Raw genomic sequence first — 14,650 nt, forward strand, 5'->3', positions numbered from 1 at the left:
GACGAGCGGTCGTTACTCCGCATACATTATTATCATGTCGGCAGCGGGTCTCATGTTTACACAGGGAGATGCGCTGCCGACAACAATAATATTACTGTTTTTTTAAAACTATACGATCAGAAGATGATCGAGCGCTTGCTCGTTCATCTGCTGATCGCTACCCTGTTTACGCAAGGCAATTACTGGCAACGAGCGTTCTATGAACGTTCGTCTGCACAATAATCGGCCAGTGTAAAAGCCCCGTAACACCTTATTCTCCAACAAAGTACATTCCTGCCCTCGGATAAGTACAAAAATTTTGAAAACTTTTTAGTTCAATATGTCAGTATTTTACTAGTTGTAGGTTTACTTCTGTTATAAGCTTATTACTTAAAGGCGGGATAGTCCAGTTTTGAAAACCTATTCTTCTACATCTTTTTAGGGAATTCTGAATTCATAGAGGAGGGGAGTTTGCTCTGTTCAGGATTCTCATCTCTTAATAAGGGTATGTTCACACTCAGTGTTTTCAGACGTAATTCGGGCGTTTTACGCCTGAAAAAACGTCTCCATTACGCCTACAAACATCTGCCCATTGCTTGCAATGGGTTTTACGGTGTTCTGTTCCCAAGAGGTGTCATTTTAGGCATCACTTTCAAAATACGGCGCGTAAAAAGACGCCCGTGAAAAAGGAGTGCATGTCACTTCTGGGGCCGTTTTTGGACTCCATTGAAAAACCGCTCCAATAACGGCCGTAAAACACGCCGCGAAAAACGCGAGTTGCTACAAAAACATCTTAAAATCAGGAGCTGTGTTCGCCTGAAAACAGCTCCGTATTTTCAGACGTTTTTGGTCACTGCGTGTGCATACCTTACGAGTGGAGAACGGTTACAAAGAGCGTCTCTTTCTGGAGGACCTGTCCTGTTCTGCATTACACAGACAACACATTGATATGAATGGACATTGTGTAATGCTATTTCCGTCAGTCCAGTACGCTATAGATTCCGTCAAAACGACGGAACCCTTGCACAACGGAGACAAACGGAAACCATTGGCACCGGATCCATCACCACTGAAATCAATGGTGATGGAAACGTAAACCTACGGTTTCCGTTTGTGTCTGTCAGGGCTCCGTTCCAATGGAAAGCTACGTCTGAACGGAGCCCTAGCGCAGATGAGAACGAAGCCTTACGTGAGTTTCCCCCAAGGGTTACAGCTGATCACTGGGGATCCCAGCAGGGGACTTGTCAAGGGACTCTTCTATCAAGTAGAGATTGTCCAATGCAGAGGACCTATTTAAAAAAAAATTTGAATGAAAGCAGAATTATTAGTTGTAATTTTATTCTTTAAACCCTTTTTATGCCATAGTCTTACAATAACAGATTCGACGAAAGCGTCTCGTTGTACGAAAGATTGCGTCTGTCATATTTTTTTTTATTTATTTTTTTTACACCGAAGTCTCTAATGCCATAGTTACCTTTTTGATAACACAATGTTCTCTTTCTTTTTTTCTGTGTGATAAAATTGCTGCAAAGTGCAAATGACTTATCTTTTCTCTTTGAAAAACTTCTCAGTAAATGGTTTCCAAATATCTAATGCAAATGTATGAGCCAAATCTGAATTGTCAGCAAATATTTGGTTCTGTAAATTTTTTTTAAATTTGCTTCCTATCTGTGTTCCTTTTCTTGATACGCTCACATCTCTGCTCACCATGAGTGTGAGAGTGTGAGAGTGTGAGAGTGTGAGAGTGTGAGAGTGTGAGAGTGTGAGAGTGTGAGAGTGTGAGAGTGTGAGAGTGTGAGAGTGTGAGAGTGTGAGAGTGTGTTTTTAGCAATCTTGTCTTGCATTCTACTGAAAGTGAAATATATAGCCCTGTGCTGTTGCTTCTGGCTTTTTCAATGTTAATAATGCCGGCGTGGTAATTGAATGTTGAAGTTTTCAGATCCACTTCAGTGTGACCAGTAAATGCACCAATTACCGTCACACCATGCCATATTGACTCCTACATTAAACCGCACACTCACAATTACTTTTAAGACCAGGTTGATTTTTATTTGTAATATTTTTTATTTTCTCATATAGACCAGGTATCTGTTATTTGCAAACCACAAGACTCCTTCATTAGACCAGCGCTGGTCTGCCCTACACGCCACTAAAGTCCAGTGTATTATAGAAGAAGTCTTTATAAATTGTACTGGTACACGTGCATAGTATTTTTCTAAAGGTGATCATACACCGTGAGATATCTTACCAACCTCTACAATCAGTGAGGCTTCTGCTGTCAGACCCTTGTAGGGTTCGGATTCTGTGCCGATCTTCTTTTCATTTGGGCCACATCATGCCGGAATTTTAAGGAGAACTTGGTAACTAACCCTAATGTAAACACAGTTGTCCACTATAGACATCCATACTTTTCCAGCTGGTTGTCTTCATACCGTTTACTTAATAATCTTTATTTTCTTCCGTAGGTGAAGACGCTGAAAGAAGATTTTACTCTGTGTAGAGCTGCTGGATTTGGGAATTCAGGTGAGGAAACTGGAGAAAGGAGAATGGAGCTTCAGAGTCTACAGGAGGCCCTAAAAGTGGAAATTCAAGTTCACCAGGTAAGGATTCTTCAGCATTTGTGTCTTTATAAATACAGTAAGGTCTATCTGGGATCGGTTTAAAAATGGATCCGTCATGGCCTATTTAAGAACAGAAGCCATAGTGCTAAAGTGAACAGCGCTTTAAAAAAACCAGGAAAGTGGATAAAATTAAAGCGAACCAAAAAAAATGCTTATTTGTTCAATCTCCTGCCGCTCCAATGGTCCTTGCCAGTCTGTGTTGACTTGTCAGGCAGCGATGAGCTGCTGTTCATGCACCGCTGAGGTCATTGTTTGGCCAATCCGTGACCAATCAGTGTCATGCACTTCTCTCCATTCATTTACACTGCACTAGCGATATAGTTATCGCTATCTGCAGCCTCATACACAAACACTAACATTACTGTAGTGTCCTGACAATGAATATACATCACTACCAGCCAGGACGTGATGTGTATTCAGAATCCTGACACTTCTGAATCTTTTCTGTGAGATTTACAGCAAGGCAAACTTAATCTAGTTTGAAATGACAGGTTACATCGTAATCTCGCGAGATTACGCTTACCTTGCTGGAATCTCACAGAAAAGATTCAGACGTGTCATGATTCTGAATAAACATCACGTCCAGGCTGGTAGTCATGTATATTCATTATCAGTATAACTATCGCTAGTGCAGTACAACGCCCACTTGGTCTAAAGTAAAACGCGCCCACTTGGGCATTAAGAAACTCATTAGCATAACGCTAAAAATCGCTCATAAAGTGGTTTAAAATCGTTTTTCTAAATAAAAAGCATTACTGTCACATTATAGCGCCGGTCTCCTTATATAGGAGATAGGGCACTTATAATGTGGTGACAGAGTCTCTTTAAACAGGATCTGTCAACTCTCCTGACGTGTCTGTTTCATTAAATATTTGTATTCCCCATGAAATAACAATTGTGGGGCATCTTTTTTTAAGAACCTTGAGTCATGCTGTTCCTATATTATTCCTCCTAGAAATGTATGAATAAATTAACAACTGGGTGCGACCATTCCCCTGGTCAAAGGGGCGTGTCCCTACAGTCTCACTGTCAGCACTGATTGGACATTTGTCAATCTGTGTAGGGACACACCCCCAACTGGTAACACCCATTTGTCATTTTTATTAGTTGTCTAGGAGGAATAACGGAGGAACGACGCAACATAGCATTCTAAGAAAAGGTGCTCCAGAATTGTTTTATGGGGAATACAAGTATTTACTAAAACAGACATGTCAGGAGAGGTGACTGGTACTTCTTTACATTGATGCATAAATGAAAAAGTTGGATTACATGAGCTGTACATTCTTATTAATCAAACACTTCCCCACAGAAGTAGAGAGAGCAGCTGTTTAGTTTCCTATTTAGGTAGGAATATTCTGCAGGAGATTAAGAAAAAAATAATTGGGGATGTTGAGGCATCGGTAGCTTGCAGCAACTGTTGGTTATAATCCTGACTTTTTGAATGCATTGCTTGGGTCTTTCATCAGCCAAGTAACTTCTATTGACTGTGTGTGCAACAGTGACATCTGCAGGTTAAAATGAAGAACTCCACCTTATTAAATAAATTTCCAATATGTTCAGATCTGGGGATACATTGGCAGTGTGTGAGGCACTTTACTCTATTAACTTTCTGTAACAAGAAAGTGCTTATTGATGTCAGGGAATGTCCTTGGTTGCAGGAGATAATGGACACCCTTGTTGAATTCTCGATGGTAATAGACACTTGTATTTTAAAATTAACTGGCATTATCCTACCAAGAAATACGTATAGATATGATGCACGTCTTGGTATTCTTGTGCCTCCCCGACAGGAAAATGACATTTTTAACCTGTCGCTAATCGCGTTAAAATACATAAATCCCTATATAATTATGGCAGATGGACACAAAGAAAAGCATCAGTTATGTAACTTTATTTATAAGAGGACCTGTCATCTCTCCTGACATGTCTGTTTTGTTAAATACTTTTATTGCCCCTGAAATAATTTTGGAGCATCTTTTCTTACAACTCTGTGTTCTGCCAGTCCTCTGCTATTCCTACTGGAAATGTATGAAAAAAAGTAACTAGTTGCTAACGTTTCCCTTGTCAAAGGGGTGTGTCGCTACAGTCTTACTCTGTCAGCACTGATTGGACAGTGTCAGTCTGTGTAGTGACCCCCCCCCCCCCCCCCCAACTGGTAACACCCAGTTTTCAATTTATTCATACATTTCTAGAAGGAATAACAGAGGAACAGCACAATGCAGCGTTCTAAGAAAATGTGATAGAGAAATTTTATATTATGGGGAATACAAATACAATTATTTACTAAGACAGAAATGTCAGAATTGATGACAGGTCGTCTTTAACCCCTTAACGACATGCCACATACGTGACAGCCGTTATGGGGAAGTATGGAGCAGGCTCACGGGCTTAGTGCCTGCCCCAACGTGTTCCCCCCCCCCTCCCCCATGACACGATTGGGGGTTGCAGATGTTTGTCATGGCAGTCTTGGGGCCTAATAAAGGCCCCCAGGTCTGTCATCTTTGAAGCCCTTCCTCTGCAGGGCTTCAAATTTGACTGTCAGTATAGCGATATACTGCAATACATTCGTATCGCAGTATAACATGCAAGCGATCCAGCTGGTTCAAGTACCCTAGGGGGACTAATAATAATTTTAAAAAAAGTTAGTATTTTTTAGTGTTCCCCAAAAATATATATTACGTTCAAAAGACTCCCTTTTCCCATTTTTTCCCTAAAGCAATGTTAAAAAATAAATATAAAAGTCAGAACTATCACAATAATAGCGTTTAACCTAATAATAAAATAATGATATAAAATATGCAAATTGCTGTTTTTTGGTCACCTTCGTTCTCTAGAATAAAAAGTGATCAAAAAGTCGCTTGTACCCCAAAATAGTATCGGTGAAAACTACAGCTCGCCCTGCAAGATTTAAGATCTCATCGCCAAATTGACAGAAAAATAAAAGTTGTGGCTCTCAGAATATGGGGACACAACCTATGCAAATAGTTTTTTCTAAAAGTGGTAAAACCCAAAACAAAACCTATAAATTTGGTATCACCGTAATCGTATCAACCTGTAGAATAAGGTGAATATGACGTTTTTAATGCCTGATGAATGCCGTAAAATCAATACCCCAAAAAATGGCGTAATCGCTATTTTTTGCCCATTTCACCCCCAAAAATATTTTTTCCCAACTTCCCAGTGCATTATGCGGTACAATAAATAGTGCCATGAAAAAAGACAACTTGTCCCATAAAAAAAACAAGCCCTCATACGGCTATATTGGCGAAAAAATAAAAAAAGTTATGGCTTTTGGAAGGCATGGAGGAAAAAACTAAAATGAAACATTTTCCTGACATTTGAAGTACATGTACGTCATAGTCGGGAGGGGGGAGTTTGGCGTGGACTCACTGGCTAAGCCCGCCCTATATGCCGCAGGTGTCAACTGTGTGTTACAGCCGTCTCCTGCTCTAACGGCATGGATCAGCGATAACGACGATCCCAGTCGTTTAACCGCTTGGATGCCGCGGTCAATAGCTGCCGCGGCACATATGCCATAAGACCGTGGGGGGGCCCATCCCACCCCATCCGCGACATGCTGATTGTCATGGCAGATGTACCCCAGGTGCTTGGTGGCAATAAGCCACTCTGCCTTTGCCAGGGTATTTCCAGGGTATTTAGATAAAGGACTAGTACTGAAATTGAACTTTTATTTCTTTGCACTTTGGGCTAATGTGCCCCTGTTTCTATGATGTTACGATTTGTATTTCAAATAAAAACAGATTTGAGAAAAAAAAAAGATAAAGGACTAGTGCATTTAATAAAATATTTGCCCCCCAGTGAAGGAAGGCCTAGGTGTGTTTTTGCCTTTTTAAATGTTTGGTGTTTTAAACCAGTTCTTACTAAATCCATTGTGGGCGAATTTAATCTTAAATTTTTTTTTTTAAATAAATGAACATTAAAAAAATAAGGAAGTCACGGGTGAACCTTCTTAAGATGCAAAATAAAATATTTTAAATCTAGGTTAATCTGAGCTTAGTATCATTCAGGAAAGCTGCACATTTGCTTCAGCCGGTCTGGTTCATTTTTAGTTTCGTTCTAGTTTGGTTTTCGTATACGTTTTTTAACACTGTTTTATGTGCTCGTGTAAGTTTTGTTTTTAACATCAAGAGCAATTGTTAGATGTTTAATTTTTTTTTTCTTGAAGATTTAAGAAAATCCAATCAGAACTTTTATATCCAGGAAAGGCCAAATATAACATTTATGGTATATCTATATTGTGATATCTTAACAGGTTCCCGACCGCTGGCCGTATTTATACGGCCAGCGGTCAGGGTCTCTAAAGTCCGGCGTATAGTATATATACGGCCGCACTTCAGAGACTGTGCACGCGGGATCGCGTGCACACAGCTCTATGCCCTGGCTGTTGCTAACAGCCATGGGCACTGGGCAGAATGTCAGGGGTCAATCTTTTGGCCCCTGAACATGTGATCGCTGTGACAACCAATCACAGCGATCACATGCATTTCTGCATAGAAAACAGTGTGCACGCGATCGCGTGCACACAGCCCTGTGCCCTCGCTGTTACCAACAGCTCTGGGCACTGGGCAGAGTATCAGGGACCAATCTGATGGTCCCTGAACATGTGGTCGCTGTGACAACCAATCACAGCGATCACATGCATTCCTGCTTATAAAACAGTGTGCACGCGATCGCGTGCACACAGCCCTGTGCCCACGCTGTTACCAACAGCTCTGGGCACTGGGCAGAGTATCAGGGACCAATCTGATGGTCCCTGAACATGTGGTCGCTGTGAAAACCTATCACAGCGACCACATTTGTTTTATTTTGACTTTTCTGGCAGTAAATCTCCTGCCTCTTTTCTTCTCCTCAAACATTGTTTCAGTTTGAGGAGAAGAAGAGACTCGGGAGAATTGCTGCCAGAAGATTACAGTTACAGTTACAAAAAAATACAGTTACACTCTAAAACATTCACTGTATAGATAGATTTCTATCTATCTATACAATCTATCTATCCATCTATCTTTTTTTCTATCTATCTACCTTTCTTTCTTTTATTCTATTAGAATAGGCAGGTAGGGAGTATATAATTATATATATATCCACATATATATAATATATATAGCAATAGCGGTTTATTTTTTTGTTAGCGGTAGTGTAGATATATATAGCAGTTAGTTTGTGTGTTTTATAAAAAAAAATAAAAATAATTTGTTTAGTTAGTGTTAGTGTTAGTTATGTTATGGCGAGGAAGTTGTTTAGCGCCGAGGAGGCATACGCCATGCTGTGGTCTGAGTCGGAGACCGCATCAGAGATGGCGTCCGAGATGGAACCTGTTTTAGGTAGTGACGATGACAGCGTCACTTCAGGTTCATCTTCAGGGGACATTGTCCCTGATGCAGTCGAAACTGCAGAACATGAAAGCGCAGGGCCAAGTAGCGCTGTAGCACGGGACAGCCTGGTCCCTCCAGTCCAGGCTCTTGTATGGGCACCTGCCCCATCTTTTGGGCCTAGAATCCACGGATTTACGGCCACTCCTGGCATAACCGTGGACAATACAAATTTTGTCCAAATGGATTACTTCCATTTATTTATAACGGACGACATCCTAAATCAGATTGTCCACGAAACAAATTTATATGCCACGCAATATATAAGGCAGAAACCTTCATCCACCCATGCCAGAGATTGGACGCCCACCAATTTGCAGGAATTAAAAAATTTTTTGGGGCTCACCCTAAATATGGGTATTGTCAAAAAGCCCTCCATTAGGTCTTACTGGTCAACAAGACCCGCCCAAGCCACCCCAGTATATTCTGCAGTAATGCCCAGGTCTCGTTATGAGACAATAATGAGGTTCCTCCACTTCAATGACAACGCACAGGCCCCCCCAAGTACCGATGCAAACCGGGATTGGTTGTTCAAAATAAGACCGCTAATAAATTCCCTGAATAATTTATTTCTGCAACTCTACACCCCTGAGCAGAATGTAAGTGTGGACGAATCCCTCCTCAGCTTTCATGGCAGTCTTAGCTTTCGCCAAAAGGGCAAGATATGGCGTTAAGCTCTACAAATTGTGTGAAAGCGGGTCAGGATATACCACCGCCTTCAGGATTTATGAAGGGCGGGACCGCACAATAAATGTTCCTGGATGCCCCCCTGATCTTTCCACCAGCAGTAAGATCGTGTGGGAGATAATGCAGCCTCTGCTTCACAAAGGGTACCACCTGTACTGTGATAATTTTTATTCCAGTGTGCCCCTGTTTAGGCATTTGCATGCTGCAAGGACTGGGGCATGTGGTACCATGCGCAAAAACAGAATTGGTTTTCCACAGCAATTAGTGGGGAAGCGCATGGTAAAGGGGGACTCCTGTGCTTATGCATCTGAAGAATTGCTGGCGGTCAAGTTCAGGGATCGCAAAGATGTGTATGTGCTAAGCACGATTCATACCGCAGGAACAGTGGCAGTGAGGGAAAGAGGGGCAACATCGGACAAGCACAAACCAGTGAGCGTGTCCGAATATAACAAGTACATGGGGGGGGGGGTGGATTTAAGCGACCAGGTTTTACAGCCCTATTTAGTAAAACGCAAAACTAAAACCTGGTACAAAAAAGTGGCCATTTATTTGTTACAGGTGGCCATCCACAATTCATTTGTGCTCTACAAAAAAAACAGAGGCAGAGACACATACCTGGATTTCCAGGAAAAAATTATTGAAGGCCTCATTTTTGATGTTCAGGACACCCGAGAATGCCCCTAGTCTGAGGATGTCACGCGACTGACTGAAAGACACTTCAGTCGGATTCCCCCAACACCAACCAGAAGCAACCCCCAGAAAAAGTGCCGCGTCTGCAGAAAAGACGGGCACCGCAAAGATTCCCGATATTTCTGTCCCTCATGTCCCTCACAACCAGGCCTGTGCATTGAGCCATGTTTTAAAAAATACCACACTGTTCTGAATTATTAGATTTTAGTTAATTTGTTGAAAATATATTTGCCCTACATTACGTTTTTATTTTTCCCATGATTTTACTCCAAGGGTGAGGGAGGGAATGGGTGGGGGGTGGATGTCATGTTTGCATATTCTCTAAAGTTCATCTGCTGGAGAGCTCCATTTGCATTAACCTGCAATTTCTTATTTTAGAAAACCCCAAAAAATAAATTCCCATTATACCCCTAGATGAATATTTTGGGATTTCTGCTTCAAGAGCAGATATTTTGGAAGTGTTATAGAAACTCTGTTGAGTTTTGTAAAACCAGCTTTGAAAAAAAGCGATATGTGAAATAATCTTCTTCTATCGTCCGCCCTCCTACATCTCTATGTGATAAATAAGGCCACATATTTGGTATCCCCGTGCACGGGAGAAGTGGCAGAATGTGAACGGAGATTAATTTTGACCGTGGTCTATGCTGTGTGTGAAAAATGCTGGTATAAACTGACGCATTTGCTAAAAAATTGCTAATTTTATTTTGATCCATCTTATTCAAGAAACTTTCAGAAGAAAACTGGACTGTCTAAAAATATGATAAACCCCTTGAAGGAAACCTTGTGCGGTCTACTTGTGTGAATGAAGTCATTTATGGGGTGTTTCTAATGTTTCAGCAGCATTAGGCCCCCCAGAAAACAGTATGCGGCTATAAAATCAAATGCAAAATTCCTGGACCGAAAAGGCCAAAAAGCCTCCTTTTATGCCAAGCCCTGGTACATGCCCGCACAGCGAATAAGGCACACATATTTGGTATCCCCATGCACGGGAGAAGTGGAAGAACGTGAAAGGAGATGAATTTTGTCCGTGGTCCATACCGTGTGTGAAAAATACTAGCCTAAACTGACGCATTTGCTAAATTCTTGCATTTTTTTCCAATTTTGCCCACTTTAGAGAAAAAAATAAAAATGATATATACTGACAAATGCCACTAAAACAAAGCCCTATCTGTCCTTTAAAAAGAGTGTAAAATTCAAAGATGAACTTTATTCCCCTACAGAGTTATAGTCATCTAAAGAAGCGCATAGCAAAATTGTGAAATTTGCTCTGGTCATTTAGCTGTAAAACAGCCTAGTCCTTAACCGGTTAAAAAAACACTTTGCGGCAGGTTTATTAAGACTGGGATTTCATACGCCAGTCTTGGGCCTCATGCACACGGCCGTGCCCGTAATCATGGCCCGCGATTGCGGACACGGCTGGCCAAAGTATGGGAGCCCGCCCGCAAAGAACGAAAAGTAGGACATGCTCCATGTTTCCCGGCACGGACACACTTCCGTAGCGAGGTAGGTCCGTGATTGTGGACCATATTGTGGTCCGTAATCACTGAGTTTTTTTGTTTTTTCTTTACAGTCGTGTGCGTGGGGCCTTAGTATGTAGTCCGCAGGAATAAGATGCGCTAATTTGTTTGAGGCGCACGCCTCCTATTAAATTTGTTGCATCTTCTTCTGTTTGTGCACCAGAAAGGGAAATCTACGTCCGCGACGATCTATAATTCTAAACCAGTTTCTGGCGTAAATTTATAGTAAATATGTCAGATTGGGATGGCCACGCCTCTTCCGCTAAGCCCCACTCACTTTTTTAAAAGTGGCGGAGGAAGGGTAAAACGGTAAGTCGCAAATTATTGCACCAATATTATCCGCGCCATAATTTGCAACTTTTTAAAGACAGAAAACTGGTGTAAAGCCCTTCATAAATTCCCCTCTTAAGGTTTGAAGGTAAGATCCTACAAAATTTGGATTACTATAATCGTTGTCACTGATAAGTCAACTATAGCCCAAACCGCTTTATAAGAACCACTGCTGCGTGATAGAGCAGATTACTGGAAAGGAAACTAAACATTACTGAAATGCATTCAATAAAAATAATTGCTGCATGAATGTCTTTTGTCTGAATTGTTAACACTGAAAAAATTACTTTTATTTATTTTAATTCTTTTCACTAGAAATTGGTTGCTCAAATGAAGCAAGATCCACAGGTAAAATTTCACTATTTCTTTTCTTCAAAATGTAAAATACTTGGTTCTTGGGATTACGGTGTATTTCTAATTGGTGTTTAACATAAATTGTGTTTTAATTTCTTTGCATAAAATTGCCAAATGTTCATAAATAACTTCAAATATGACCTACTGAGGGAGATCTATTAAGACTGGCACTCCTTCCGAGTGGGTCACCTGTCTCTCCTCCATGCCCCGTGCACGATATTCATTAACAGAGGGCATACTCTGCTGAGGAATATTGGTGCACGTGCTAAAAGTTTAAACCCGCAGTGGTATTTGTTTGGCGCTGCTACGAAGGTAATATGGGTTCTGCTCTATAGTATTTGTTTGCTGATGAGACCAGAGGATTGGCTGATAAGGCCAGAGTAGAAAAAGTTTGAGTCTGGTTTAAACCTTCTGGATCAAACCTGCTGTCATTTTTCAACATTTTTCAGATCTGAAAAGCGGCAGAAAAACTTGAAAAGGGAGTTGCATAAAAGACACTGCCCACTTTTTTCAGGCACGCAGAAAGCTGTTGTAATCACATTGATAAATTTACTTCACTGTGTAACATTGAGTAATACACCTTTTTGTTTTAGAATAATCAAGTATCTTTTACATGGGCCAATTTCTCGTTCACAGAACGCTCGTTGCTGATAATTGCCTTGTGTAAACAGGGCAGCGATCAGCAGATGAACGAGCAAACGCTCATTCATCGGCTGATTGTATCGTATTAAAAGGAGGCAAAAGCTGTACGTAGTAATATGCATCAGCTACGTCAATTATTACTGTGCTTGAGGTGTACTGTACTTTTAGTGGTCGCATGAGCCCGGCCTAAAACCAAAAGCGGTGTATTAATTGCATTATCCACTTTTAGTGCAGAAAAAAATTCTAAAATCTACTTCTGACTAAATCAAAATTTACTTATTGATATTCTCCTGTGAAGTTTGCTAACGGACCTGCAAACTTGTTTTTACTAGGGACATACTTATGCCAGATTCACACGACCGAGTGGAAACTCGGATGTGAAAAACAGCCGTTTTCACGTTCGAGTTGCACCCATGCGGGACCCGTTGTCACGGATCTCCATGGACTTGAGTCTATCGGGGGATCCATGAAAACGGGCCCTTCACATGGTCCATTAAAACAGCAGACGTGTGAACGACCACATTGAAATACATTCGATGTGACGGGCATTAAAACAGCGGCAGTCACACGGACGTATACTACGGTCATCTGTATTCGGCCTGAGGCTACTTTTATGCTGCGTTTGCAGTGCCCATTTGTGTTATGTATCCTTTTGCCCTCTGTTGAGCTGGTATACCTGTTTTGTTTTTTTTCTGATGTATGTAATATCGCACGCGGACATCCACCCACATTTTCAGCCCGTGCTCCCTTACAAAGTATGGGCGCACAGTCCGTAAAAAGCAAAAGTCCTATAGTTTGCGGAGGCTTTCTATGGCCCAGACACCTTACCGCAAATATACGGGAAGGTGTCTGTGGTCAATAGAAGGGAATTGGTCCGTAGTTGCATGGGGCCTTAGACAGGAGTTTCTATTGAGGCCTCTCTACTTGTTTTTGTTGTGGTGCTCTCCTACTTACTAGAAAGAGAGTTAATCCTTTTATATCCAATTACATATACATATTTATTCTCTCTCCAGAATGCAGACTTGAAGAAACAACTCCATGAACTCCAAGCCAAAATCACATCTCTGAGTGAAAAGCAGGTGAGTCAAGAATTGTTTTTCTTTCTTTTTCTATTTTGAAGACTAATAAAGTGGATCTTTCAGCTAAATATACTGCCCGAGATGAGGGCAGCATATTACAGGGATAGGTACGTTCTCCTATTAGCTAAAACTGCACAAAAAAATAGTCTGGTGTATTTAAGAGGAGATAGCTCTGCTCGTCCCTCTTGGGGGTGATTGACAGGCTGCTGCATATGCAAATACACAGCAGCCAGCCATCAATCACTGTGAGTAGGGTGGGGGGTAGGCAGGGGGCGCGCTCCCCTCATGAATATTGCACACTCATTTTACACTCACTCATACAGTTCGGTGGATACTTTGATGGCTCCTTTTGGCCAAACGGCACAATATTTTTTTGGTGTGGTTTTGGCTAATAGGAGAACGGACCTGTTCATGTAATATTCTGGTCTTACCTAGTGCACCATATTCAGCTGAGAGAGCTGCTTTAAAGTGATATTCCGGTTGGTGATCATATATTCTGACCGGAATATCCTTTTTTTAAATTCTCTTATGTTTATGAAGTCTTTAGGTCTTAGCTGTCTGGATGTTAATGCATGTTCCCCTCGGCAATTGGAAGGGGCTCTTGATGATCAATAAACCCACTTGACCCATCAAGTTTTGCAATTTTGAAACCACATGCAATGAAATTTGGTCTCCAAGCTAAGATGTGAGGAAGTACAGATGTATGGGAAGGGTGTGTTTATTTATGCATTCATATACATAAATCACTGCGTACATTGAAGTGTGTGTACACGGCGTGTCTAAAGGATGTGGGAATGTAAACAAATGCATGCTGTCTGTACACCCATGGTCCGCAAAATCTTAGATCAGTGGCATTGGAATAGTAACAAAGTCCAAGCACTTTTTGTTTAGATGGTGGATTCATTGAGACTTCTCCTACAACAGTGTTCTCCGGCCCCTGCAGAACTAAAACTCCCAGCATGCTCTGCCATTCTGAGAGCTGTAGTTCTGCAACCGCTGGAGAGCCACTGATTGGAAACCATTGTCCTAGAGGAACCCCTTTTTGTTACATTTCCTATTCCTTTCAGACTTGTTAACAAGACCCCCGCAGCACTCTGAATATATCGGTAACCTGCAGAGCTTTCAATCAATATATTATACTTGTCAGCAAAGAGGGAAAAAACGGCTTTGTTTTTTTTCCAGATGGAATGTAGCGATTAATACTTCACAAGCCAAACCTATCAAAGTTCTGTTCCTGTCATTGTTTGCATGTTTTCTTGTTTGAGGGTTTTGTGGAACAGATTGCTATAAAGTGCTACTTTGCAATGATTCATGTAATGAACCAGGTTTACTGAGGAAGGATAACATAGTTGTGTGTGAAT

The 14,650-nt window shown here is 41.3% G+C and overlaps 1 protein-coding gene across 8 annotated transcripts in view; it reads left to right on the forward strand.

Moving 5' to 3' along the window:
- The window catches only part of PHF21A (PHD finger protein 21A), a 103,243-nt gene that overhangs the window by 31,109 nt on the left and 57,484 nt on the right, over positions 1 to 14,650 (forward strand). For all 8 annotated transcript variants that reach the window (XM_075837935.1, XM_075837939.1, XM_075837932.1 and 5 more), the window contains 3 exons: positions 2,445 to 2,579; positions 11,530 to 11,562; positions 13,224 to 13,289. In XM_075837935.1, the coding sequence (XP_075694050.1) occupies positions 2,526 to 2,579; positions 11,530 to 11,562; positions 13,224 to 13,289 (153 nt within the window). In that variant the 5' untranslated portion in view covers positions 2,445 to 2,525. The remainder of the gene's footprint in view (positions 1 to 2,444; positions 2,580 to 11,529; positions 11,563 to 13,223; positions 13,290 to 14,650) is intronic.

Source organism: Rhinoderma darwinii, chromosome 9 (genome assembly GCF_050947455.1).
Source record: "Rhinoderma darwinii isolate aRhiDar2 chromosome 9, aRhiDar2.hap1, whole genome shotgun sequence".
Taxonomy (NCBI): Eukaryota; Metazoa; Chordata; class Amphibia; order Anura; family Rhinodermatidae; genus Rhinoderma; species Rhinoderma darwinii.